This window comes from Pristiophorus japonicus, chromosome 4 (genome assembly GCF_044704955.1).
Source record: "Pristiophorus japonicus isolate sPriJap1 chromosome 4, sPriJap1.hap1, whole genome shotgun sequence".
NCBI classification, from domain to species: domain Eukaryota; kingdom Metazoa; phylum Chordata; class Chondrichthyes; family Pristiophoridae; genus Pristiophorus; species Pristiophorus japonicus.
Genome location: NC_091980.1, coordinates 312,091,233 through 312,117,301, shown reverse-complemented (window position 1 = coordinate 312,117,301; position 26,069 = coordinate 312,091,233). Strand labels below are relative to the sequence as shown.

General features: G+C 47.7%; 1 protein-coding gene across 1 annotated transcript in view; it reads right to left on the bottom strand.

The window, feature by feature from the left end:
• LOC139263509 (heat shock-related 70 kDa protein 2-like) overlaps positions 1-16,956 on the bottom strand; it is a 56,028-nt gene extending 39,072 nt beyond the window's left edge. Inside the window, exon 1 of the mRNA XM_070879695.1 lies at positions 16,420-16,956. Within this exon, the coding sequence (XP_070735796.1) occupies positions 16,420-16,702 (283 nt within the window). The 5' untranslated portion in view covers positions 16,703-16,956. The remainder of the gene's footprint in view (positions 1-16,419) is intronic.
• Positions 16,957-26,069: the final 9,113 nt, after the last annotated feature.

Below are 26,069 nucleotides of genomic sequence, written 5' to 3'. Positions count from 1 at the left end.
GACCCATTTATCCCGACTCTCTGCTTTCTGTTAGCCAGCCAATTCTCTATCCATGCTAATACATTTCCTCTGACTCCGCGTACCTTTATCTTCTGCAGTAACCTTTTGTGCGGCACCTTATCGAATGCCTTTTGGAAATCTAAATGCACCACATCCATCGGTACACCTCTATCCACCATGCTTGTTATATCCTCAAAGAATTCCAGTAAACATGCTGCGTCTGCTTGATTGCACTATTCCTATCTAGATGTCCCACTATTTCTTCCTTAATTATAGTTTCAAGCATTATTCCTTTGATTATGTGAGTCATGTGAAAAAGGAACGGCAGTAATCATGGGGGATTTTAACCTACATATCGATTGGTCAAATCAAATCGCACAGGGTAGCCTTGAGGAGGAATTCATAGAATGCATACGGGATTGTTTCTTCGACTAGTATGTTACAGAACCTACAAGGGAGCAAGCTATCTTAGATCTGGTCCTGTGTAATGAGACAGGAATAATAAACAATCTCCTAGTAAAAGATCCTCTCGGAATGAGTGATCACAGTATGGTTGAATTTGTAATACAGATTGAGGGTGAGGAAGTAGTGTCTCAAACGAGCATACTATGCTTAAACAAAGGGGACTACAGTGGGATGAGGGCAGAGTTGGCTAAAGTAGACTGGAAACACAGACTGAACAGTGGCACAATTGAGGAACAGTGGAGGACTTAAGGAGCTCTTTCATAGTGCTCAACAAAAATATATTCCAGTGAAAAAGAAGGGCGGTAAGAGAAGGGATAACCAGCTGTGGATAACCAAGGAAATAAAATGAGTGGATCAAATTAAAAATCAATGCGTATAAGGTGGCCAAGGTTAGTGGGAAACTAGAAGATTGGGAAAATTTAAAACGACAGCAAAGAATGACTAAGAAAGCAATAAAGAAAGGAAAGATAGATTACGAAAGTAAACTTGTACAAAACATAAAAACAGATAGTAAAAGCTTTTACAGATATATAAAATGGAAAAGTGTGACTAAAGTAAATGTTGGTCCCTTAGAAGATGAGAAGGGGGATTTAATAATGGGAAATGTGGAAATGGCTGAGACCTTAAACAATTATTTTGCTTCAGTCTTCACAGTGGAAGTCACAAAAACCATGCCAAAAATTGCTGGTCGCAGGAATGTGGGAAGGGAGGACCTTGAGACAATCACTAGGGGGGGTAGTGCTGGACAGGCTAATGGGACTCAAGGTAGACAAGTCCCCTGGTCCTGATGAAATGCATCCCAGGATATTAAAAGAGATGGCGGAAGTTATAGCAGATGCATTCGTTATAATCTACCAAAATTCTCTGGACTCTGGGGAGGTACCAGCAGATTGGAAAGCAGCTAATGTAACGCCTCTGTTTAATAAAGGGGGCAAACAAAAGGCAGGTAACTATAGGCCGGTTAGTTTAACATCTGTAGTGGGGAAAATGCTTGAAGCTATCATTAAGGAAGAAATAGTGGGACATCTAGATAGGAATAGTGCAATCAAGCAGACGCAGCATGGATTCATGAAGGGGAAATCATGTTTAACTAATTTACTGGAATTCTTTGATATAACGAGCATGGTAGATAGAGGTGTACCGATGGATGTGGTGCATTTAGATTTCCAAAAGGCATTCGATAAGGTGCCACACAAAAGGTCACTGCAGAAGATAAAGGTACGCGGAGTCAGAGGAAATGTATTAGCATGGATAGAGAATTGGCTGTCGAACAGAAAGCAGAGAGTCGGGATAAATGTGTCCTTTTCAGGTTGGAAATCGGTGGTTAGTGGTGTGCCACAGGGATCGGTGCTGAGACCACAACTGTTTACAATATACATAGATGACCTGGAAGAGGGGACGGAGTGTAGTGTAACAAAATTTGCAGATGACAAAGATTAGTGGGAAAGTGGGTTGTGTAGAGGACACAGAGAGGCTGCAAAGAGATTTAGATAGGTTAAGCGAATGGGCTAAGGTTTGGCAGATGGAATACAATGTCGGAAATTGTGAGGTCATCCACCTTGGGAAAAAAAAACAGTAAAAGGGAATATTATTTGAATGGGGAGAAATTACAACATGCTGCAGTGCAGAGGGACCTGGGGGTCCTTGTGCATGAATCCCAAAAAATTAGTTTGCAGGTGCAGCAGGTAACCAGAAAGGCAAATGGAATGTTGGCCTTCCTTGCGAGAGGGATGGAGTACAAAAGCAGGGAGGTCCTATGCAACTGTATAGGGTATTGGTGAGGCCGCACCTGGAGTACTGCGTGCAGTTTTGATCACCTTACTTCAGGAAGGATATACTAGGTTTGGAGGGGGTACAGAGACAATTCACTAGGCTGATTCCGGAGATGAGGGGGTTACCTTATGATGATAGATTGAGTAGACTGGGTCTTTACTCGTTGGAGTTCAGAAGGATGAGGGGTGATCTTATAGAAACATTTAAAATAATAAAAGGGATAGACAACATAGAGGCAGAGAGGTTGTTTCCATTGGTTGGGGAGACTAGAACTCGGGGGCACAGCCTCAAAATACGGGGGAGCCAATTTAAAACCGAGTTGAGAAGGAATTTCTTCTCCCAGAGGGTTGTGAATCTGTGGAATTCTCTACCCAAGGAAACAGTTGAGGCTAGCTCATTGAATGTATTCAAGTCACAGATAGGTAGATTTTTAACCAATAAGGGAATTTAGGGTTATGGGGAGCAGGCGGGTAAGTGGAGCTGAGTCCACGGCCAGATCAGCCATGATCTTGTTGAATGGCGGAGCAGGCTCGAGGGGCTAGATGGCCTACTCCTGTTCCTAATTCTTATGTTCTTATGTTTGGCTTTAACGAGAAACTGGTTCATGGCTGTCATTTGAGAAACAACTCTACTGGTTTTCGACCAGCAGTGGTATGAGGAGTATTCCGAAATGACAGTGAATGGATAGCTTTTATAAAGCTACAATGTACTCACTGATGCCCTCGTCATTTAATTGATCACGTGTTCCAAAATAGTAACTTTTAGCTATTTCCTGGGATTCAGGACTGTTGTAGAATCTCCTTCAGTAGCGTGTCCTTCAGCTTGGTGGGAACAAGCAAATTTTTCAGTATTTCATCCACCTCGGGGCCTACTTCAGTTAAGGAAATAGCCCGTTCATTTCTAAAACCGCCCAGTTACAGTTTACATAAATCGGGGACTTCGATGATACTATTCATGGTGGAAAACATTTCTAGCCACTCCACATACGCTCCGAAAGTCTCTCGGTCGTGATGGAACTCACCCATGCGCCCTATTTTCCCATAGGCGTGGCCATCTGGACTCTGGCAACGTCGACAAACGTGTGCTCGAAATTTACCTCAGATTTTTAAGCTTTTGTACAAAATGAAGAACCTCTAATAGTCTCTGTCGGTTGGCAGGATTATCCACCAACAAAAAGTTTAGGTAGGGAATCTGAAAATTGCATCCTTGCCACCAATCTGTGATATCTTGAGACAGTAAGCACACACTTGCACAAACATGGTTGCCGGTTAAGAACTGATGCAGTACATAACACTATTGTTATTACATCAATAGTCCACTAGATGGCTCTACAACAACCCCCAACATGTTCCTGACACTCTCACACCCCCAACATTTTCCTGACATTCTCTCCCACTCCCAACATTTTCCTGACATTCTCTCCCACGCCCAACATGTTCCTGACATTCCCTCCCACCTCCAACATGTTCCTGACATTCTCCACTCAAGTTCCTAACCTCTCTCTCCGAACTCCTGACCTCTCTCCTCACGCAACCCCTCCCCCAGAGAGTTCCTGAACTCCTCTCCTCTCCCAGTCAGTCCCCTCTACTTTCCTCCTTCTCTCTTCTCCTCCCTGCACCCCCCCCCCATCCCCTCTCCTCTCTGCCATCTTCTATACTTTGTAAAGGGAAATTTCCTGACCTTCTCCCCAAACACATGTTGCGCAAACAGATTGAAACTTCGGCCCGGCATCTCCACCCAGGACTGGGGGCGGGGTGGGGAACGATTGCTCCATAAATACCTACACAGATAGCAAGAGGTGTGGAAACTCCAGCCGCTAGACTGCAGAGCCCGAGTCTGGTCCCCACACTCAGACTCCCACCGCGATGCGGCAGCCAACTGCTCCCCCTCTGATCAGACAAGGGCCCTCCGGTGCTCATACGCAACCTCAACATTGGGTGCGCATGTGCAGCTCCGGTGAGGGTGGAACAATGCTTAGGCAAAAAATCATTTCTGTATTGCATGGTTGTTGCCTTTTATAAATTATTGAAGGTGGCAGAGCAGGTTGAGAAAGCGGTTAAAATAGCATACGACATCCTGGGCTTCATAAATAGAGGCATAAAGTATAAATCAAGGAAGTTATGATGAACCTGTATAAAACACTGGTTCGGCCTCAACTGGAGTATTGTGTCCAATTCTGGGCACCACACTTTAGGAAGGATGTTAAGGCCCTGGAGAGGATGCAGAAATGATGTACAAGAATGATTCCAGGGATGAATCAGTTATGTGGATAGACTGGAGAAGCTGGGGTTGTTCTCCTTAGAGCAGACAAGGTTGAGAGGAAATTTGATAGAGGTGTTCAAAATCATGAGGGGTCTGGACAGAGTAGAGAGAGACTGTTCCCATTGGCAGAGATGTTACTGTCATGTATGGAGAAAGAGTCAGACTGAACGTTGATCTCAAAGTAAAGTGTGACCGTAGTCTTTTATTGCAAGTCTCCAGAGTGCCTCTCCAACCTGTGAAGCCTCCTTAAATAACTATGCTCCCAAGGGATCCCTTGGGACTCCAGGGGATGAGCCCTCTGGTGGCTGTACAGAGTATACACAAGTTTACATAACAACACTTACTCCTGCCTCCCCCAAAGTCAATAGTGAGTCGATCTGGGGCCCTTCTTGCCCTGGTTGATCGTCGGTGTGAAAGCTGGTATTGTTGAATCATTTGTTGGGCCCTCGCTGGGCTACCTAGTGTGTTGGGCCCTGCAGGGCTGCTGTGGATGATGGGTTCTGCTTCGTGGTCAACCGTGGTGTCGGTTGCCACTGGTGTGTATGTTGGGGGATCAAAAAAGATAGGGTCCAAGGTAGGTTGCTCAGGGTAGTCTGTGAATCTGCGTTTGATTTGGTCCAAGTGTTTCCGGTGAATGAGTCCATTTGAAAGTTTGACCCGAAACACCCTGTTCCCCTCTTTGGCCACAACAGTGCCGAGAAGCCACTTGGGACCTTGTCCGTAATTCAATACAAATACAGGATCATTGATTTCAATCTCACGTGACACATTTGCGCTCTCATGGTATACACTTTGTTGAAGCTGCCTGCTCTCTACCTGTTCATGTAGATGATCAGGGCGAACTAACGAGAGCCTTGTCTTAAGTGCTCTTTTCATGAGCAGTTCAGGTGGGATCCCAGTGAGCGAGTGGGGTCTTGTGCAGTAGCTAAGCAGGACTCGGGATAGGCGAGTTTGCAGTGAGCCTTCAGTTACCCTCTTCAAGCCTTGCTTGATGGTTTGCACTGCTCTCTCTGCTTGAGCATTGGACGCTGGTTTAAACGGGGCAGATGTGACGGGTCATGAATTCTTTGAACTCAGCACTAGTAAAACATGGCCCGTTGTTGCTCACCAGGCCATCGGGTAAGCCGTGAGTGGCAAACATGGCCCGCCGGCTTTCAATACTGGCAGCGGACATGCTAGCCAACATTATCTCACATTCAATCCACTTGGAATACATGTCTACAACCACAAGGAATATTTTACCCAAGAACAGGCCTACATAGTCGATGTGTAACCTAGACCATGGTTTGGAGGGCCAAGACCATAAACTTAGCGGCGCCTCCCTGGATACATTGCTTAACTGCGAGCACGTATTACATCTATGAATGCAGGACTCCAAGTCCACATCGATACCGGGCCACCACATGTGGGATCTGGCTATCGCTTTCATCATTACGATGCCAGGGTGGGTACTGTGGAGGTCACTGATGAAGGTGTCTCTGCCCTTCTTGGGACCACTACTCGATTGCCCCACAGAAGGCAGTCTGCTTGTATAGACATTTCATCTTTGCGCCGCTGGAATGGCTTTCTCTCTTCCTGCATTTCCACTGGGACACTGGACCAGCTCCCGTGAAGCACACAGCTTTTGACTAGAGATAATAACCTGACTTGTCCAGGTTTTGATCTGCCGGGCAGTGACAGGTGATTGCTCACTCTCAAATGCTTCCATAACCATGGCTAGATCTGCGGGCTGCGCCATTTCCACCCCCCGTTGGTGGGCAATGGCAGCCTACTGAGAGCATCGGTGCAGTTTTCTCTGCCTGGCCTGTGGCGGATGGCGTAATTGTATGCGGACAGCATGAGCGCCCATCTCTGGATGCAGGCCGATGTGTTGGTATTTATCCGTTTACTCTCGGAAAACAGGGTTATAAGTGGCTTATGGTCAGTTTCCAATTCGAATTTTAGCCCAAACAGGTATTGATGCATTTTCTTTACTCCATAGACATACGCTAACGCTTCTTTCTGAATCATGCTGTAGGCTCTCAGCCTTAGACAGATTCCTGGATGCATAAGCAACCAGTTGCAGTTTCCCGAAATCATTAGCTTGTTGCATATGATGACACATCACACGCAAGTACCAAACGCTTACATGGTTCATATAACACAAGCAATTTGTTTGAGCATAACAATTTTCTCACTTTTACAAAGGCATTTTCTTGGCTTTTGCCCCAAAACCATTTGTCCCCTTTTCATAGTAAGACATGCAGTGGTTCTAACAGTGTGCTGAGACCCGGTAAGAAGTTACCACAGTAGTTCAGGAGTCTCAGAAACGGCCGCAGCTCCGTCACGTTCTGTGGCTTTGGTGCATTCTCGATTGCCTCCATCTTCGCGTCGCTGATACCGTCTGCCGCAATCCTCCTTCCCAAGAACTCCATTTCAGGCGCCAGGAAAACGCACTTCGAGCATTTTAACCTGAGCCCCATGCGGTTGAGTCGACTAAGAACCTCCTCCAGGTTCTGCAGATACTCGACTGTGTTCCGACCTGTGACCAAGATGTTGTCCTGGAAGACCACGGTGTGCGGGACTGACTTCAGTAAATTTTCCATGTTTCTCTGGAATATCGTTGCCACTGATCGGATTCCAAACGGGCATCTGTTAAACAAAAAAGACCTTTGTGCGTGTTGATGCAGCTGAGGGCCTTCAATGATTCCTCCAGTTCCTGCGTCATGTAGGTTGAAGTCAGATCCCGCTTCGTGAACGTCTTTCCTCCCGCCAGTGTTGCAAAGAGGTCGTCGGCTTTTGGTAGTGGATATTGGTCCTGCAGGGAGAAACAATTGATAGTTACTTTGCAATCGCCACAGATTCTGACGGTGCCGTCTCCCTTGAGGACTGGCCCACTGATCAGTGAAATGATGCCCTCTCTTTGCAGCCGGTCTAGCTCGATCTCTACCCTTTCATGTACGGTACTGCTCTCGCCTTGTGATGGATGGGTCGCGTCTCCGGAATTAGGTGGATCTGCACTTTTGCTCCTTGGAATTTCCTGATGCCTGGTTCGAACAGCGAAGGAAATTTGTTTAAGGCCTGGGCACACAAAGTGTTGTCAGCGGGAGATAGCGCTCGGATGTCGTTCCAGTTCCAGCATATCTTTCCCAGCCAGCTCCTGCTGAGCAGCGTGGGACCATCGCCCGGTACCACCCAGAGTGGTAGCATGTGCACCGCTCCATCGTAGGAGACCTTTATGGTAGCAGTGCCGATTACAGGAATCAGTTCTTTTGTGTAAGTTCTTAGTTTGGTGCGAACTGGAGTTAAGACTGGCCTTGAGGCCTTGTTGTACCACAGTCTTTCGAAAGTCTTTTTGCCCATGATGGACTGGCTCGAGCCTGTGTCCAGCTCCATTGACACCGGGAGTTCATTTAGTTCAACACTCACCATTATCGGGGGACAATTCGTGGTGAATGTGTGCACCCCATGTACCTCTGCCTCCTCTATCTGAGGCTCTGGTTCGTCGTGATCCTCCGTGGATCTGTCCTCCTCTGCAACATGGCGGTTTGCAGGTTTAACAGGATTTGCAGCTCGCCTTTACACTCGTTGGTCCCATTGTTCCACAGCCCTTGCAAAAGTACTTTTTGAAGCGGCATGAATGGAAACGATGATCACCCCCGCAGCGCCAACAAGGTGTTAATGGCCTTGCATTCATCACCCTTGATGGTGGACTCAGACATCTGCGGACGTGCAGCTGCAGGTATGTGTGACCTGCCTTGTACGTTACGATTCAAAAACAACATCACTTTGTTCACAGTACCTGTAGCAGCACTTGTGTGCTGAGAGATTTGCTTTGTATTGTCACTGGTGGCAATGAACGCCTGGGTTATCGCTATGGCCTTACTCAAGGTTGGGGTCTCTACAGTCAAAAGTTTGCGAAGTATGGTTTCGTGGCCAATGCCAAGTATGAAAAAGTCTCTGAGCATGTGCTCCAAATGTCCTTCAAATTCGCAATGTCCTGCAAGGAGTCTTAGCTCGGTGACATAACTCGCCACTTTCTGGCCTTCAGACCTTTTGTAGGTGTAGAACCGGTACCTCACCATCAGAACGCTTTCCTTTGGCTTCAAATGCTCTCGGACCAGTGTGCACAAATCGTCGTACGATTTCTCCATGGCTTTCGCTGGAGTGAGCAGATTCTTCATGAGGTCACACGTTGGTGCCCCACAGACGGTGAGGAGGATCGCCCTTTGTTTGGCAATGTTTTCTTCCCCATCTAGCTCGTTGGCCATGAAGTATTGGTCGAGTCGCTCCACAAAAGTTTCCCAATCATCTCCCTCCGAGAATTTCTCCACGATGCCCAGTGTTCTCTGCATCTTTGGGTTCGCTATCTGTGTCTCGTCGCCAGTTATGTATGGAGAAAGAGTCAGACTGAACACTGAGCTCAAAGCAAAGTGTGACCTTAGTCTTTTAGTGCAAATCTCCAGAGTGCCTCTCCAACCTGTGAAGCCTCCTTAAATACCTGTGCTCTCAAAGGGTTATGGGATCCCTTGGGACTCCAGGGGATGAACCCTCTGATGGCTGTACAGCGTAAATATAAGTTTACATATATAACAGTTACATTTCTGTTAACCAATGCTATTAATGGATATGGACCAAAGGTGGGTATGTGGAGTTAGGTCAGTAATCAGCCATCTATTTGAATGGTGGAACAGGCTTGTGGGGCTAAATGGCCTCCACCTGTTCCCTTATATATTATTTTGCTTAGGTTTTTTAATTTTCTCACCATTTTTAAAGCTGCAAACACACAGCAAAATGCAGCAAATTGGAGGTGATTATGTAGTACTTCACAGTACTGGGGAGGATGACTGGTTTTAGTCCAACTTGTAATGAGTGTGCGCTTCATGCCCACCATGTTGGAGGTTTTGGAGGCTGTATAGCGCTCAATAAATAGGTGCTGAATGGCCGAATTTCTAGGCATTTATTGTGCTCTATATCATATTCCATATCTGCTCTGTCCTATTTAATCCTATTTGTTTTTACCTAAACTTGAATTTTGTTCAATTTCTACCTCCAATATACTCTTCCATTTAAAAAAGGTTCCCTTTATATACAAGTTTAATATATTTTACTTTATTTCTCACTTCTTGCTCGAACTACCATTTTGAACATGAAGCTTTAAAAAAAAATGGAGCCAAAGACTGGTGTTTAAAACTGATTGAACAGAAAAGACCTGAATGTTGACAGCATCTATTTCGAATACGACTTTTGCATCAAGTAGGGGCACTGCCAATGGTCAAAAGAACTCATTAGCATCCCCAGGATATAAAGCACGCCCAACATAAACTTGTCCATAATACATTCAAGGATAAATTAACAAAAAGAATAGATATCCATTTTGTACAGGGCAGTCCAATTTTTTAATTCAATGCCACTTTTTTTAAAGTGCATTTTTACCCTCACATCTATGTATTTGAGTGCAGTGGCATTAAGTGATCAGATTAAGGTGTTTGGACGGACTTTAATGATTCAAGAAGAGAAAAATGTGACCTGAGCATATAACCCAGGCTGACACTCCAGGGCAGTACTGAGGGAGTGCAGCACTGTCTTGCGGATGACACCTTAAAGTGAGGCCCTGTCCGCTCTCAGTTGGACATAAAAGATCCCATGGCTACTAGTTTGAGCTCCTGGCCAATATTTATCCCTCAATACATCACTAACAGATTATCTGGTTATTATCTCATTGCAGTTTGTGGCACCTTGCTTTGCACAAATTGGCTGCGGCGTTTCCTACATTACAACGGAGATTACACTTGTAAAGTACTTCACTGTTTGTAAAGTGTGGGTGGTCCTGATGTTGTGAAAGGGCACTATAGAAATGCAAGTTCTTTTTTTTAGTGCAGTACTAACGGAGTGCTGCACTGTCAGAGGTGCCATCTTTCAGATGAGACGTTAAACTGAGACTCCGTCTCCTGCATACAGGATCCCATGGCACTATTCAATGAAGAATTTATTATTTAAATGGAGAAAGATTGCAAAGTGATGCAGTACAGCGGGACCTGGGGGTACTTGTGCAAGAAACGCAAAAGGATAGTGCAGGTACAGCAAGTGATCAGGAAGGCCAATGGTATCTTGGCCTTTATTGCAAAGGGGATGGAGTATAAAAGTAGGGAAGTCTTGCTTCAGCTATATAAGGTATTGGTGAGGCCACAGAATACTGCGTGCAGTTTTGGTTTCCATATTTAAGAAAGGATATACTTGCTTTGGAGGCAGTTCAGAGAAGGTTTACTTGGTTGGTTCCAGAGAGGAGGGGGTTGACTTATGAGGAAGGTTGGGCCTCTACTCATTGGAATTCAGAAGAAGAGGTGATCTTATTGAAACATAAGATTATGAGGGGGTTTGACAAGGTGGATGCAGAGAGGATGTTTCTACTGATGGGGGAGACTAGAACTAGAGGGCATGATCTTAGAATAAGGGGCCACCCATTTAAAACTGAGACAAGGAGAAATTTCTTCTCAGAGGGTTGTAAATCTGTGGAATTCGCTGCCTCAGAGCTGTGGAAGCTGGGACATTGAATAAATTTAAGACAGAAAGAGGCAGTTTCTTAAACGAAAGGGGATAAGGGGTTACTGGGAGCGGGCGGGGAAGTGGGCCTGAGTCCATGATCAGATCAGCCATGATCTTATTGAATGGCGGAGCAGGCTCGAGGGGTGGTATGGCCTACTCCTATTTCTTATGTTCTAAGAAGCACAAGATGTGCTCCCCATGTCCTGGGCAACATTCCTCACTCAATTGACAACACCTCCAAAAACAGGTTATCTGATCTCTTATCTCAATGCTGTTAGTGGGACCTTGCTGTGCACAAATTGGTCGCCAGGCTTCCCTACATTGGAGTTCAAAAAGTAACTGATTGTCATATGGCTGTGAAGCGCTTTATGAACAATGACACAGGAGACGAGCAACTGGTCCATCCAATCTGTCCCACAGTTGGGAATACAAACACGCTTCACGCTCCTGGAATCATGTAATGCCCTGGGAGAGGCTGTGTACTGTGTACAGTTTTGGTCTCCTTATGAATTAGAAGCAGGAGTAGGCCATACAGCCCCTCGAGCCTGCTCCGCCATTCAATAAGATCATAGCTGATCTTTGACCTCAACTCCACTTTCCCGCCTGATTTCCATATCCCTCGATTCCCCTAGAGTCCAAAGATCTATCTATCTCAGCCTTGAATATGCTCAAAGGCTCAGCATCCACAGCCCTTTGGAGAATTCCAAAGATTCATAACCCTAAGTGAAGAAATTCCTCCTCATCTCAGTCTTAAATGACCAACCCTTATCCTGGGGTATGACACTTAGTTCTAGACTCCCCAGCTGGGGAAACAGTTTTAGCGTCTACCCTGTCAATCTCCCTCAGAATCTTAGGGTCATCATCATCATGGGCAGTCTCTCAGAATCGAGGAAGACTTGCCGTCACTCTTAGAATGAGTCCTTAGGTGATTGAACAGTCCAATACGAGAGCCACAGTCCCTGCCACAGGTGGGACAATCGTTGAAGGGAAGGGTTGGGGGGGGGGGAACAAGTTTGCTGCACGCTCTTTCCACCGCCTGCGCTTGTTTTCTGCATGCTCTCGGCGATGAGACTCGAGGTGCTCAGCCCCCTCCCGGATGCACTTCCTCCACTTGGGCCAGGGTCTCCCAGGTGTCAATGGGGATGTTGCACTTTCAGGGAGGCTTTGAAGGTGTCCTTGTAACATTACCTTTGTCCACCTTTGGTTCGTTTGCTCTACCTTAGATGTTTCAATGAGATCAGCTCTCATTCTTCTAAACTCGAGAATATAGACCCAATTTACTCGATCTCTCCTCATAGGACAGCCTCTCCTCTCATGGAACAATCTAGTGAACCTTTGTTGGTCTTCCACTAAGGCAAGTACAGGAGCAGTGTCCAAAATCCAGAGTTTTGGAATCCGGAATGCTCGAACAGCTCCTCCAGGGCGGCGGGCCCCGCCCAAACAGCTCCACGGCGACGGGACCCGCCCGAACAGATTCTCTATGGCGGGGGGCCCCGCCTGAGCAGCTCCTCCATGGCGGCGGCGGGCCTCGCCCGAACAGCTCCTCCACGGCGGCGGGCCCCGCCTGAACAGCTCCACAGCGGCGGGCCCCACCCGAACAGCTCCACGGCGGCGGGACCCGCCCGAACAGATTCTCCATGGCGGGGGGCCCCGCCTGAGCAGCTCCTCCATGGCGGCGGGGCCCCTTGAACAGTTCCACATCGCAGCTCCTCGGCGGGGAACCCCCTTTCTGATGTTCTGAAATTCGGAAATAGCCGGGCTCAGGTGTTTCCGGATTCGTGACGTAAGAAAGACGATCCAAATTCTGGAAAAACGCAGAATCCGGAACGGTTGCGAGGGTTCCGGATTCTGCACCTGTATATCCTTCTTCAGATAAGGAGAGCAAAAATGTACACAGTACTCCAGGTGTGGTCTCACCAAAATCCCTGTACAATTATAGACAGACTTCCTTACTCTTGTACTCCAACCCCCTTGCAATAAAGACGAACAGACCATTTGCCGTCCTAATTGCTCGCTGTACCTGCATGCTAACTGTGTTTCATGTAGGAGGATTCAGAAATCTTTCTGAACACCAACATTTAATAATTTCTCACCCTTTAAAAAATATTGTTTTTCTATTCTTCCTACCAAAGTGAATAACCTCACATTACACAACATCTGCCACTTTATTGCCCACTCCCTTAACCTGTCTATATCCCATTGCAGATCAAAGGATCCCTTTGTGTTCTTCTCAAAACTTACTGTCCTACCTAGCTTTGTATCATCAGCAAACCTGTATACCTTACACTCGGTCTCTTTATCTAAATCAGTAGTATAAATTGTAAATAGCTGGGGCCCGGTTTTTAGTCCCTTTAATTTCTCAAGTACTTTTTCATCTACTGATATTAATTACTTTAAGTTCTTCACTCTCATTGGCCCCTTGGTTCCCCACCTTATTTGGTATGTTTTTAGTATCTTCTACTGTGAAGACAGATACAAAATATTTGTTTAAAGTCTCTGCGATTTCCTTATTCCCCATTATAATTTCTCCTGCCTCAGCCTCTAAGGGACCGACATTTACTTTTGCTATTCTATTCCATTCTACATACTTTGAGAACTTCTTACAGTCTGTTTTTATATTTAGAAAACATAGAAAATAGATGCAGGAGTAGGCCATTTGGCCCTTCGAGCCTGCACCGCCATTCAACAAAATCATGGCTGATCATTCCTTCAGTACCCCTTTCTTGCTTTTTCTCCATACCCCTTGATCCCTTTAGCCGTAAGGGCCATATCTAACTCTCTCTTAAATATACAATGAACTGGCATCAACAACTTTCTGTGGCATGGAATTCCACTTGTTAACAACTCTGAGTGAAGAAGTTTCTATTCATCTCAGTCCTAAATGAACTGCTCCTTATCCTAAGACTATGCCCCCTGGTTCTGGACTTCCCCAACATCGGGAACATTCTTCCCGCATCTAACCTGTCTAGTCCCGTCACAATCTTATATGTTTCTATGCGATCCCCTCTCATTCTTCTAAACTCCAGTGAATAAAGGCCCAGTTGATCCAGTCTCTCCTCATATGACAGTCCAGCCATCCCTGGAATCAGTCTGGTGAACCTTCGCTGCACTCCCACAATAGCAAGTACGTCCTTCCTCAGATTAGGAGACCAAAACTGAACACAATATTCCAGGTAAGGCCTCACGAAGGCCTTGTGCAACTGCAGTAAGACCTCCCTGCTCCTATACTCAAATACCCTAGCTCTGAAGGCCAACATACCATTTGCCTTCTTCACCGCTGTAATGTATGTAACCTGTATGTAACAACACTGCAATACTGTATATTTGTAAGAAACGCACACCTTGACCACAAGGGGTGAACTTGTGGGAGATACTCCTTACCTGGTCATCCAAGTATATAAAGGGAGGTCTCACACAGGGTCATCGCTTCTTGGTCCTGTGAATAAAGGTTCAGGTCATGGAGTGACCTTGTCCATAGAATGTGCCTCGTGTAGATTTGTGGCATTGTGTAAGGACTTTACAACCGCCTGCTGTACCTGCATGCCCACTTTCTTGCTAGTTTACTCTCATATTCGATTTCTTTATCATTTTTTGGTCATCCTTTGCTGGTTTCTAAAGCTCTCCCAATTCTGAGCCCTGCTACTACTTTTTGTAACATTATAAGCCTCTTCTTTTAATCTAATATTATCCTTAACTCCTTTAGCTAGCCACGGATGGATGACTTTTCCCGTTACGAGTTTTTATTTCTTAGTGGAAACTATATTAGTTGAGAATTTGGGAATATTTCTTTGTATGTTTGCCACTGCTTATACCTTATAATCTAATTTCCGAATGCAACGATTTTTGGACACTAACGGAACCAAGGGATGTGGGGATCGGGTGAGAAAGTGGAGTTGAAGTAGATCAGCCGTGATCTTTTGAACGGCGGAGCAGGCTCAAAGGGTCGAACGGTCTATGCCTGCTCCTATTTCTTATATTCAAGAATCTTTGGGATGACTTGAGGGTGCTATAGAGGTGCGAATGCTTTATTTAACTTGTAACCATCACTCCTCCATCACCCCTATGCCCGCTGACCTACATTGGCTCCCGGTTAAGCAACGCCTCGATTTCAAAATTCGCAGCCTTGTTTTCAAATCCCTCCATGGCCCTCGTGACCCTCCCTATCTCTAATCTCCTCCAGCCCGCCCCGAGATGTCTGTGCTCCTCTAATTCTGCCCTCCTGAGCATCCCTGATTATAAATCACGCAACCATCAGTGGCCGTGCCTTCTGTTGCCTGGGCCCCAAGCTCTGGAACTCTCTCCCTCAACCTCTCTTTCCTCCTTTAGGACATTCCTTAAAACCGACCTCTATGGTCAGCTGCCCTAATATCTCCTTATGTGGCTCGGTGTCAAATGTATCTGTTTGGTATTATAACGCTCCTGTTTTCCTGCGTTGAAAGGTGCTATATAAATAAAAGTTGTTGTTGTTGTTGGGACTTGGGTGTCACATTGTGTTTGACAATTGCCCCTGTGTAGCGCCGCGGGGCGTTGTAACACGTGCGAGGCGTTATACAAATGTTAAGTTGTTGTTGTTGTTGTTGGGGCTTGGCTGTCACATTGTGTTTGACAATTGCCCCTGTGTAGCGCCGCGGGGCGTCGGAACACGTGCGAGGCGTTATACAACTGTTAAGTTGTTGTTGTTGGGGCTTGGCTGTCACATTGTGTTTGACAATTGCCCCTGTGTAGCGCCGCGGGGCGTCGGAACACGTGCGAGGCGTTATACAAATGTTAAGTTGTTGTTGTTGTTGTTGGGGCTTGGCTGTCACATTGTGTTTGACAATTGCCCCTGTGTAGCGCCGCGGGGCGTCGGAACACGTGCGAGGCGTTATACAAATGTTAAGTTGTTGTTGTTGTTGTTGGGGCTTGGCTGTCACATTGTGTTTGACAATTGCCCCTGTGTAGCGCCGCGGGGCGTCGGAACACGTGCGAGGCGTTATACAAATGTTAAGTTGTTGTTGTTGTTGTTGGGGCTTGGCTGTCACATTGTGTTTGACAATTGCCCCTGTGTAGCGCCGCGGGGCGTCGGAACACGTGCGAGGCGTTATACAAATGTTAAGTTGTTGTTGTTGGGGCTTGGCTGTCACATTGTGTTTGACAATTGCCCCTGTGTAGCGCCGCGGGGCGTCGGAACACGTGCGAGGCGTTATACAAATGTTAAGTTGTTGTTGTTGTTGTTGGGGCTTGGCTGTCACATTGTGTTTGACAATTGCCCCTGTGTAGCGCCGCGGGGCGTCGGAACACATGCGAGGCGTTATACAAATGTTAAGTTGTTGTTGTTGTTGTTGCCAACTGCTGACCTTCGCGGGCGGCGGCCATTTTGTGCTCGGCCCCTCTCTCTCCCTCCCCGCCGCTCACCTGTGAAGGGCCAGTGTTTGATGTCGATCTGCACCATCGGGTCGTCGAACTTGCGGCCGATCAGCCTCTTGGCGTCGAAGACGGTGTTGGCGGGGTTCATGGCCACCTGGTTCTTGGCGGGATCGCCGATCAGGCGCTCGGTGTCGGTGAAGGCCACGTAGCTGGGCGTGGTGCGGTTGCCCTGGTCGTTGGCGATGATCTCCACCTTGCCGTGCTGGAAGACGCCGACGCACGAGTAGGTGGTGCCCAGGTCGATGCCGACGGCCGGCGAGCGGGCCGACATGGCGCCGGCCGACCGGCCGGACAGCAAGCGAGGCCGCGGTGAGGCCGCGGTGAGGCGGGCTGAAGGGCACGGACGCAGGGGCAGCGAGCTGTCCGTTGCCACCCCCTCCCCCCCGCCGGCTTGCTCGAGCCTTTTTATAGCCGGCCGCTCTTTGGCGCCACTTTCATCTTCCAACTTTCACACGCGGCGGCCGGCCAAGCGGGAAAGCCGCTTTGGTTCCCTTGCCGGGCCACGTGGGGGGGGGGGGGCGACGACGCAGGTTCAGGCGCCGGCCAATCAAGACAGGGCCGGGCACGCGGGAGGCCCCAATCAAATGGGGCCAGTGGGCTCGGCGACGCTGGCCGACCAATCAAAACGACGGGCGTCGAGCGCAGCCAGCCTGATTGGCGCGCGAGGAGGAGGGCGGGCAGGGGGGGTCGGGCGCCTTGATTCCCAACCGCCAGCGGCACGTGGCGAACGGGAGGTTGCTGCGCGCGGCAGCCCTTGCCCCCACGTGGTGGGGGTCCTGGTCGCAGCGAGGCGTTGATTGGCGCGCTGGGAAGGAGCCAACGTTTGATTGGCCAGACGCGCGGCCAATCAGAGTAGCGGCCGTTTTGAACACAAATGGTGCATTTGCCCACACACAATGTTTGGGGCCATTCCTTTTCCTGGAAGCTGCTGACTCCTCCAGTTCCTTCAGCATGCTCACCCTCCAATACTTCACCAGAGAGAGAGAGAGAGAGACAGGAAAAACACACTGCCGCACAATTTCCGCCGGTAACCACGACAAAACTGTCTACATTCTGCGTCATCGCCTCTCTAAAACTGACCATCATTTTCAGGATTTCGCGCAGATAAACACGGGAATCCTGAAGTTGCGGTCAATCATTCCCTCCTCCGCCGTGGATTGGACGGCGGAACTCCCAAGAGCCGAATTCAGCTGGACGCAACGAAAACGTCCCCCTTTCCGCTCCAATTTCGCTGTTTTTAAAAACTCCGAAAGATGCTAAGCCTTGTTGAAAAGAGGTGAAACAGTGTATTAGAGACACGGAAATTCACAGCGCAGGAGGAGGGCCATCGCGAGCCCATCGTGTCCGCGCCGGCCGACAAAGAGCCGCACGGCCCTCGGTCAGCGGCCCTGAAGGTTACATATAAACCCATGAACAATGACGGAAAGGCAAAGAGCACCCGGGCCCAACCAGTCCGCCTCACCACAACTGCGACACCCCTTGCACCGAAACATTCTACACTCCACCCCAACCGGAGCCATGAGATCTCCTGGGAGAGGCAAAAAACAGATTAAAAACCCAGGCCAATTTGGGGAGAAAAAATCTGGGAAAATTCCTCTCATAGAAACATAGAAAATAGGTGCAGGAGTAGGCCATTTGGCCCTTCGAGCCTGCACCACCATTCAATAAGATCATGGCTGATCATTCCCTCAGTACCCCTTTCCTGTTTTCTCTCCCTACCCCTTGATCTCTTTAGCCGTAAGAGCCATATCTAACTCCCTCTTGAATATATCCAATGAACTGCAGCAGGGAATTCCACAGGTTAACAACTCTCTGAGTGAAGAAGTTTCTCCTCATCTCAGTCCTAAATAGCCTACCTCTTATCCTAAGACCATGCATCACACTGCAGGTCGATAAGCTCGAGTTGGAAGCCGTGTGAAATGTTGTCAACATCAAATGTGAATGGCGAGAATACAGGTCATTTTCTACCATTCTAAAATCCTGGAATCGACTCGAAAATTCAGCATGCAAGTTGAGCAGTGACGGCGTGTACTTTTTCAGCTTTTCATCCCAAACAGTAATCTGTTGCAAAGTTGGAAAAGCTGACCCCCCTGGCCGTATTTTATTCCCTGCCGTAGTTACCATCGTATCTGCGCCGTCCAACAAAAGGTCATCCCGTCTAATCCCAATTACCAGCTCTAGGTCCGTAACCCTGCAGGTTACGGCACTTTAAGTGCCCATCCAAGCACCTTTTAAATGTGGTGAGGGTTTCTACATCCATTACCCTTCCAGGCAGCGAGTTCCAGATCCCCTCAACCCTCTGTGCGAAGAAGCCCCCCCCCCCTCAAATCCCCTCTGAACCTTCCACCAACCACTTTAAAACTATGCCCCCTCGTAACAGACCCCTCCATCCATGGAAATAGGTCCTTGCTAGCCACTATATCCAGGACCCTTCAATATTTTGTACACCTCAATGTGGTCTCCTCGCAACCTCCTCTGTTCCAATGAGAACAAACCCAGCCTATCCAATCTGTCCTCTTGGCTAAGATTCTCCATTCCAGGCAGCATCCCTAGTAAATCTCCTCTGCACCCACTCTAGTGCGATCACATCCTTCCTGTAATACAGCGACCAGAACTGCACGCAGTACTCCAGCATTGACTGCTGAACAACTGTTCTGGCCCTAAAAAAACTATTTTGTGGAATGTCAAATTTCTCCATTGTGGTTAAAAAAATGTTTTTTTTAAGTTTGTTTATGATTTTTCAGCATCAACCCTCACCCCATCTTTATGACCCAATCTTTATTTAATAAGAGCTGCTTTTTATTTCCTGGTTTGCTGTCTGTGAGAATTCTTCAATGTGATTGGCTGCTTAGATAGCTTGATGACATCACTGCTGCTGTACGCTAGGCATCTCCTTTTAACAGCGCTGCAATCAAATTAACATTGAGAAGGCTAAAGTTAAAGTTTATGTCACAGAGATCGCTGCGGCCTAACAGCAACAAAAGCTGAGGGGGGGGGTTGATGAGGCTGGCTGAAGGGCTTGGACGCAGGACGGCTGTCCGTTTCCCCGCAACAGCTTTTTAACCCAGCCGGCCTTTAGCGCCATTTTGATTGCCGATTTCACACACCCTGCTGGCCAATCAGACCACTGCCTTTGTCCAGCCAGGCGCGTGGGACAACGACGCAGTTAGGACGCTGAGATCACGAGATTTTGTGGGCGGCTTTCTTTGAGGTCAGCGGCAAATCTTCGCTGCTGACCGCAAAACTCGGGGCCATAGGCCTTCAATTTACTCCGTATTTCCTCCATATTACGCATATAATTACAATACGCCAAAGTCTTCTCCATCTTTTACGATCGTCTAATCGATCACTCCACCCTGAAGTCATCATGGGACCCGCCCCCAAGTTACAGAGCCTCCTGTGTACATTTCCTGCAATCCTGCTTTGCTCAGAGGCTCTCCTCAAATTACAGCCAGGTTTTCAGGCACAGCGGGAATCAGTCAATCTCCTGGCGTTTCATTGCGATCTTTGGAGCTCTTAAAAGAAATATATCCTCACTGAGATGGACTCTGTATTTTATGTTTTAACATATTTTTGTGGCATCTGTCAGCACGGAGCTTGGAGACAGAGCTGGTGAATTTGGAGACAGAGCTGGCCGAATGCAATTCACTGGTCGGTAAGTTTAGGTGAGTAATCATCAGATTGGAATTTAGCTTTGTCTTGTAGCATAAAAGAAACTCCCTGGTCAGTGGTAGTTAGCAGCTGGTTGATTGGTGGTAAAAGCTGGGAGTGAGCAGTTGCACCTCATTCGACTCTCAATTAGGCACTAGTTTGCAAAAGCACAGAGTTTGCAGAAAGAGCTGGGTGAATGCAATCGGAGTGGATTGCGAGCAGAGGGGAAGAATTTGGTGATGGTAGGAATCGGTGGCGAGGAAGAAGGTGGTTGAAACATCCAAGTGAAAAGGAGGAGTGGTGCCACAGAACCCAAGGACTCTTAAGTTAAGTATCTAGATACCTAATGTATCGTTTCTTTGAGTTTAGTCTTGTGTGGTTGTTAAACTTGAGTAAATCTTTGTCTTGTTTCTCTCTAAGTTAGGTCAGTGGGTTAAACTAAAGTTTAGTTTAGTTAGTAGTCTATTAAACAACTATACAGGGTATTGATGAGTCCACATAGAAACATAGAAAATAGGTGCAGGAGTAGGCCATTCGGCCCTTCGAGCCTGCACCGCCATTCAACAAGATCATGGCTGATCACCCACCCCAGCACCTCCCCCCCTCACGCCCCCTCCACACCCCCCGACCCCCCCAGCCGCAAGGACCACATTCAACTCCCTCCCGAACACATCCAATGAACTGGCATCAACAACTCTCCGCGGCAGGGAACCCCACAGACCAACAACTCCCCGAGCGAAGAAATCTCTCCTCATCCCAGCCCCAAACAGCCCATCCCCCCATCCCAAGAGCGTGGCCGCCCGGTTCCGGACCCACCCAACACCATGAACACTCCCCCCGCACCCAACCCGCCCTGAACTGTCAGAATCCTTCCCAAATGCCGAACACCCCCGGATGTCGAGCCCCCGGCCCCGGCCACCCCGGAGCCACGCCCCCGCGACGCCAACCGCACCACGTCCACCAACCGCCATCTGCGCAGTCAACCCATCCACCCCACTCCGAACACTCCCCGCACCGAGGCACAGAGCCCCCAGGCCCGCCCCTCCTCCCCCTCAGACCTTCGCTACAATGTGGCCCCTCCTGTCCTCCGCCCTGGGTTTCTCTGCCCCCCGCCCCCCACCTCCACCACTAGAGTATTGCGTACAGTTTTTGTCTCCGTATTTAAGGAAGGATATAATTGCATTGGAAGCTGTTCAGAGAAAGTTCACTCGTTGATTCCGGAGATGAGGGGGTTGACTTATGAAGAAAGGTAGAGCAGGTTGGGCCTATACACATTGGAGTTCAGAAGAATGAGAGGTGATCTTATCGAAACATATAAGATAATAAGGGGGCTCAACAAGGTGGAGGAAACTAAAACTAGAGAGCATAGGGGAAACTAAAACTAGAGAGCATAGTCTCAGAATAAGGAGCCACCCATTTAAAACTGAGATGAGGAGGAATTTCTTCTCTAAGGATTGTAAATCTGTGGAATTTCTCTGCCCCAGAGAGCTGTGGAGGCCGGGTCATTGAATATAATTTAAGGCGGAGAGAGACAGATTTTTGAGCGATAAGGGAGTAAAGGGTTATGGGGAGCGGGCAGGGAAGTGGAGCTGAGTCCATGATCAGATCAGCCATGATCTTATTAAATGGCGGAGCAGGCTCGAGGGGCAGTATGGCCTACTCCTGCTCCTATTAGAGGCATGGCAGGGCACCTCAGTCCCGCCGAATGCACAACCTGTGCCATGCGGGAAATCTAGGATACTTCTAGTGTCCTGGACAACCACATATGCAGGAAGTGTTGTCTGCTGGAGGAGCTCGAGCTGCGGTGGCCGCCAGACAGACAAGGAGGACCAGGCAGGTAGTGCAGCAGTCCCCTGAGTACAGCTCGCTCTCCAACCTGTATTCTGTTCGGAATACTGGTGAGGGCAAAGGTTCCTCTGGGGAGTACAGCCAGAGCCAAGTCCGCGGTACCACAGGTGGCTCAGCTGTACGGTGGGTGAGAGAAATATCAGAACAGCTATAGCGATAGGGATTTCAATAGTTAAGGGAAATGGCAGGCGTTCCTTCGGCCGCAGACGTGACTCCAGGATGGTATGTTGCCTCCCTGGTGCCAGGGTGAAGGATGTCACTGAGCGGCTGCAGGACATTCTGAGGGGGGAGAATGAAAGATAAGATTGAGTCTGCCTCCACCACCCTTTTAGGCAGTGCATTCCAGATCCTAACCACTCGCTGCGTAAAAAAGTTTTTTCTTACATCACCTTTTGGTTTTTCTGCCAATTGCTTTAAATCTGTGTCCTCTGGTTCTCGACCCTTCCACCAATGGGAACAGTTTCTCTCTCTCTACTCTGTCCAGACCCCTCATGATTTTGAACACCTCAATCAAATCTCCTCGCAGCCTTCTCTGTTCCAAGGAGAACAACCCCAGCTTCTCCAGTCTCTCCACGTCACTGAAGTCCCTCATCCCTGGAACCATTCTCGTAAATTTGGCAGGGGGTGGGCACCAGGATAAAACTTTAGAAAGGAGAAACAAGGTGCACAAAGGATTGGGAGAGACAGATAGCCCTAGAGTAAGAAATAGTAAGGTATTAGGCGGGGTCAGACTAAGAGAGAATACAAGAAGGTTTAAGATAAGTTTACAGTGCATGTGTGTAAACGCACAAAGCATGGTAAATAATGTTGGTGAGCTGCAGTTGCAAATAGCCACATGGGAATATGATGTCCTGGCGATAACAGAGACCTGGCTCAAAAAAAGGCTGGATTGGGTACTAAATATACCTGGATATAAGGTGTTCAAGAAAGATAGGGAAGGAAAGAAAGGATGTAGGGTGTCAGTATTGGTTAAGGAGAACATTACAGTGCTGGAGAGAGAGGATGTCCTGGAGGGGTCAAGGACAGAATCTATTTAGTTAGAGTTGAGAAACAATAGAGGTGCCATTACACTACTGTGTGTATTCTATAGGCCTCAACTAGTGGGAAGGATATAGAGGAGCAAATTTGCAGAGAAATTACAGAGAGGTGCAAGAACTATAGAGTAGTGATAATAGGGGACTTCAATTATCCTAATATAGATTGGGATAGTAATTGTGTAAAGGGCAGAGAGGGGGAAGAATTTGTGGTGTGTTCAGGAGAACTGTCCAGATCAGTACGTTTCCAGCCCAACAAGGGAGGAGGCATTGCTGGTTCTGGTTCTGGAAGATGAGGTGAATCAACTAGAGCAAGTGTCAGTAGGGGAACATTTAGGGAACAGTGATCATAGTTTGATAGAGTGTCAGCTTGTTCTGAATCAGAAGGTTGTGAGTTCATGCCCCACTCCAGGGACTTGAGCACATAAATCTAGGCTGACGCTCCAGGGCAGTGCTGAGGGAGCGCTGCACTGTCGGCGATGTCGGCTTTTGGATGAGACGTTAAACCGAGGCCCCGTCTGCTCTCTCAGGTGGATGTAAAAGATCCCATGGCATTATTTTGAAGAAGCAGGGGAGTTATCTCCAGTGTCCTGGCCAATATTTATCCCACTAAAATTGGTTATCTGGTCATTATCAAGTTGCTGTTTGTGGGATCTTTCGGTGTGCAAATTGGCTGCCGCGTTTCCCATATTACAACAGTGACTACATTTCAAAAGTACTTAATTGGCTGTAAAATGCTTGAGACGTCCGGTGGTTGTGAAAGGCGCTATATAAATGTAAGTCTTTCCAGCAGGTTTATATTAGCTATGGAAAAGAAGAGGGAGCAATCTAGAGAAAAAATGCTTAATTGGAGGAAAGACAATTTCAGTGGTTGAGAATGGATCTGGCCCGAGTAAATTGCAATCAAAGATTGGCAGGCAAAACTGTAATCGAACAAAAGGAGATGGTTTGAGTCCAGTCGAGGTACATTCCCACAAGGGAAAGGTAGGGCAAGCAAAGCCAGAGCTCCCTGGATGACGAAAGGGATAGAGAGTACGATGAAACAGAGAAAGGGGGAGTATGACCGATGTCAGGTGGAGAATACAAGTGAGAACCAGGCTGAATATAGAAAGGTCAGAGGGGAAGTGAAAAAGGAAATGAGGGGCAAAGAGAGAGAATGAGAATTGATCGGTAGCGAACATAAAAGGGAATCCAAAAGTCTTCTCTAGGCAAATAAATAATAAACGGGCAGTAAGGCGGAGGGGAGGGGGGGGGCGAGGGGGGTGGGGCTGATTAGGGACCAAAATGGAGACCTACGCAGGGAGGCAGAGGGCAAGGCTGAGGTACTAAATGGGTACTTGGCCTCTGTCTTCACCAAGGAAGAAGATGCTGCTAAAGTCATAGTGAAAGAGGAGGTCGTGGAGATACTGGATAAAAATTGATGAAGAGGAGGTACTAGAAAGGCTGGCTGTACCTAAAGTAGATAAGTCACCAGGACCGGATGGGATGCATCCCAGGATGCTGAGGGAAGTAAAGGTGGAAATCGCGGAGGTACTGACCATAATCTTCCAATCCTCCTTAGAAACGGGGGCAGTGTCAGAGGGCTGGAGAATTGCAAATGTTACACCCTTGTTCAAAAAAGGGTGTAAGGATAAACCCAGTAACTACAGACCGGTCAGTTTAACCTCGGCTGTGGGGAAGCTTTTAGAAACAATAATCAGGGACAAAATGAACAGTCACTTGGAGAGTGTGGATTAATTAAGGAAAGCCAGCACGGATTTGTTAAAGGCAAATCCTGTTTAACTAACGATCGGGTTTTTTGATGAGGTAATAGAGAGGGTTGATGAGGGCAATGCGGTTGACGTGGTGTATATGGATTTCCAAAGGGCATTTGATAAAGTGCCACACAACAGGCTTGCCGGCAAAGTTATAGCCCATGGAATAAAAGGGACAGTGGCAGCATGGATACGGAATTGGCTCAGTGACAGGAAACAGAGAGTAGTGATGAAAGGTTGTTTCTCGGACTGGAGGAAGGTATACAGTGGTGTTCTCCAGGGGTCGGGACTGGGACCACTGCTTTTCTTGATATATATTAATGTCTTGGATGTGGGTGTACAGGGCACAAGTTCAAAATTTGCAGATGACACAAAACTTGGAAGTATAGTGAACAGCGAGGAGGATAGTGATAGACTTCAAGAGGACATAGACAGGCTGGTGGGATGGGCGGGCACGTGGCAGATGAAATTTAACGCAGAAAAGTACGAAGTGATACATTTTGGTAGGAAGAATGAGGAGAGACAATATAAACTAAAGGGTACAATCCTAAAGAGGGAGCATGAACAGAGAGACCTGGGGGTATATGGGCACAAATCGCTGAAGGTGGCAGGGCAGGTTGAGAAAGCGGTTAAAGCTTACAGGATCCTGGGCTTCATAAATAGAGGCATAGAGTACAAAAGCAAGGAAGTTATGATGAACCTGTATAAAACGCTGGTTCGGCCTCAACTGGAGTATGGTGTCCAATTGTGGGCACCGCACTTTAGGAAGGATGTGAAGGCCCTGGAGAGGATGCAGAAATGATGTACGAGAATGATTCCAGGGATGAACCAGTTATGTGGATAGACTGGAGAAGCTGGGGTTGTTCTCCTTTGAGCAGACAAGGTTGAGAGGAAATTTGATAGAGGTGTTCAAAATCATGAGGGGTCTGGACAGAGTAGAGAGAGAGACTGTTCCCATTGGCAGAGATGTTACTGTCATGTATGGAGAAAGAGTCAGACTGAACACTGATCTCAAAGTAAAGTGTGACCTTAGTCTTTTATTGCATGTCTCCAGAGTGCTTCTCCAACCTGTGAAGCCTCCTTAAATACCTGTGCTCCCAAGGGATAATGGGATCCTTTGGGACTCCAGGGGATGAGCTCTCTGGTGGCTGTACAGAGTATATATAAGTTTACATAACAACACTTCCCCCCACCCCCCCAAAGTCAATAGTGTAACTATTTACAATATGAGTCGATCTGGGGCCCTTCTTGCCCTGGTTGATCGTCTCGGTGTGAAAGCTGGTATTGTTGAATCATTTGTTGGGCCCTTGTTGGGCTGCTGTGCAGCTGGCCTTGCTTGGCTACCTGGTGT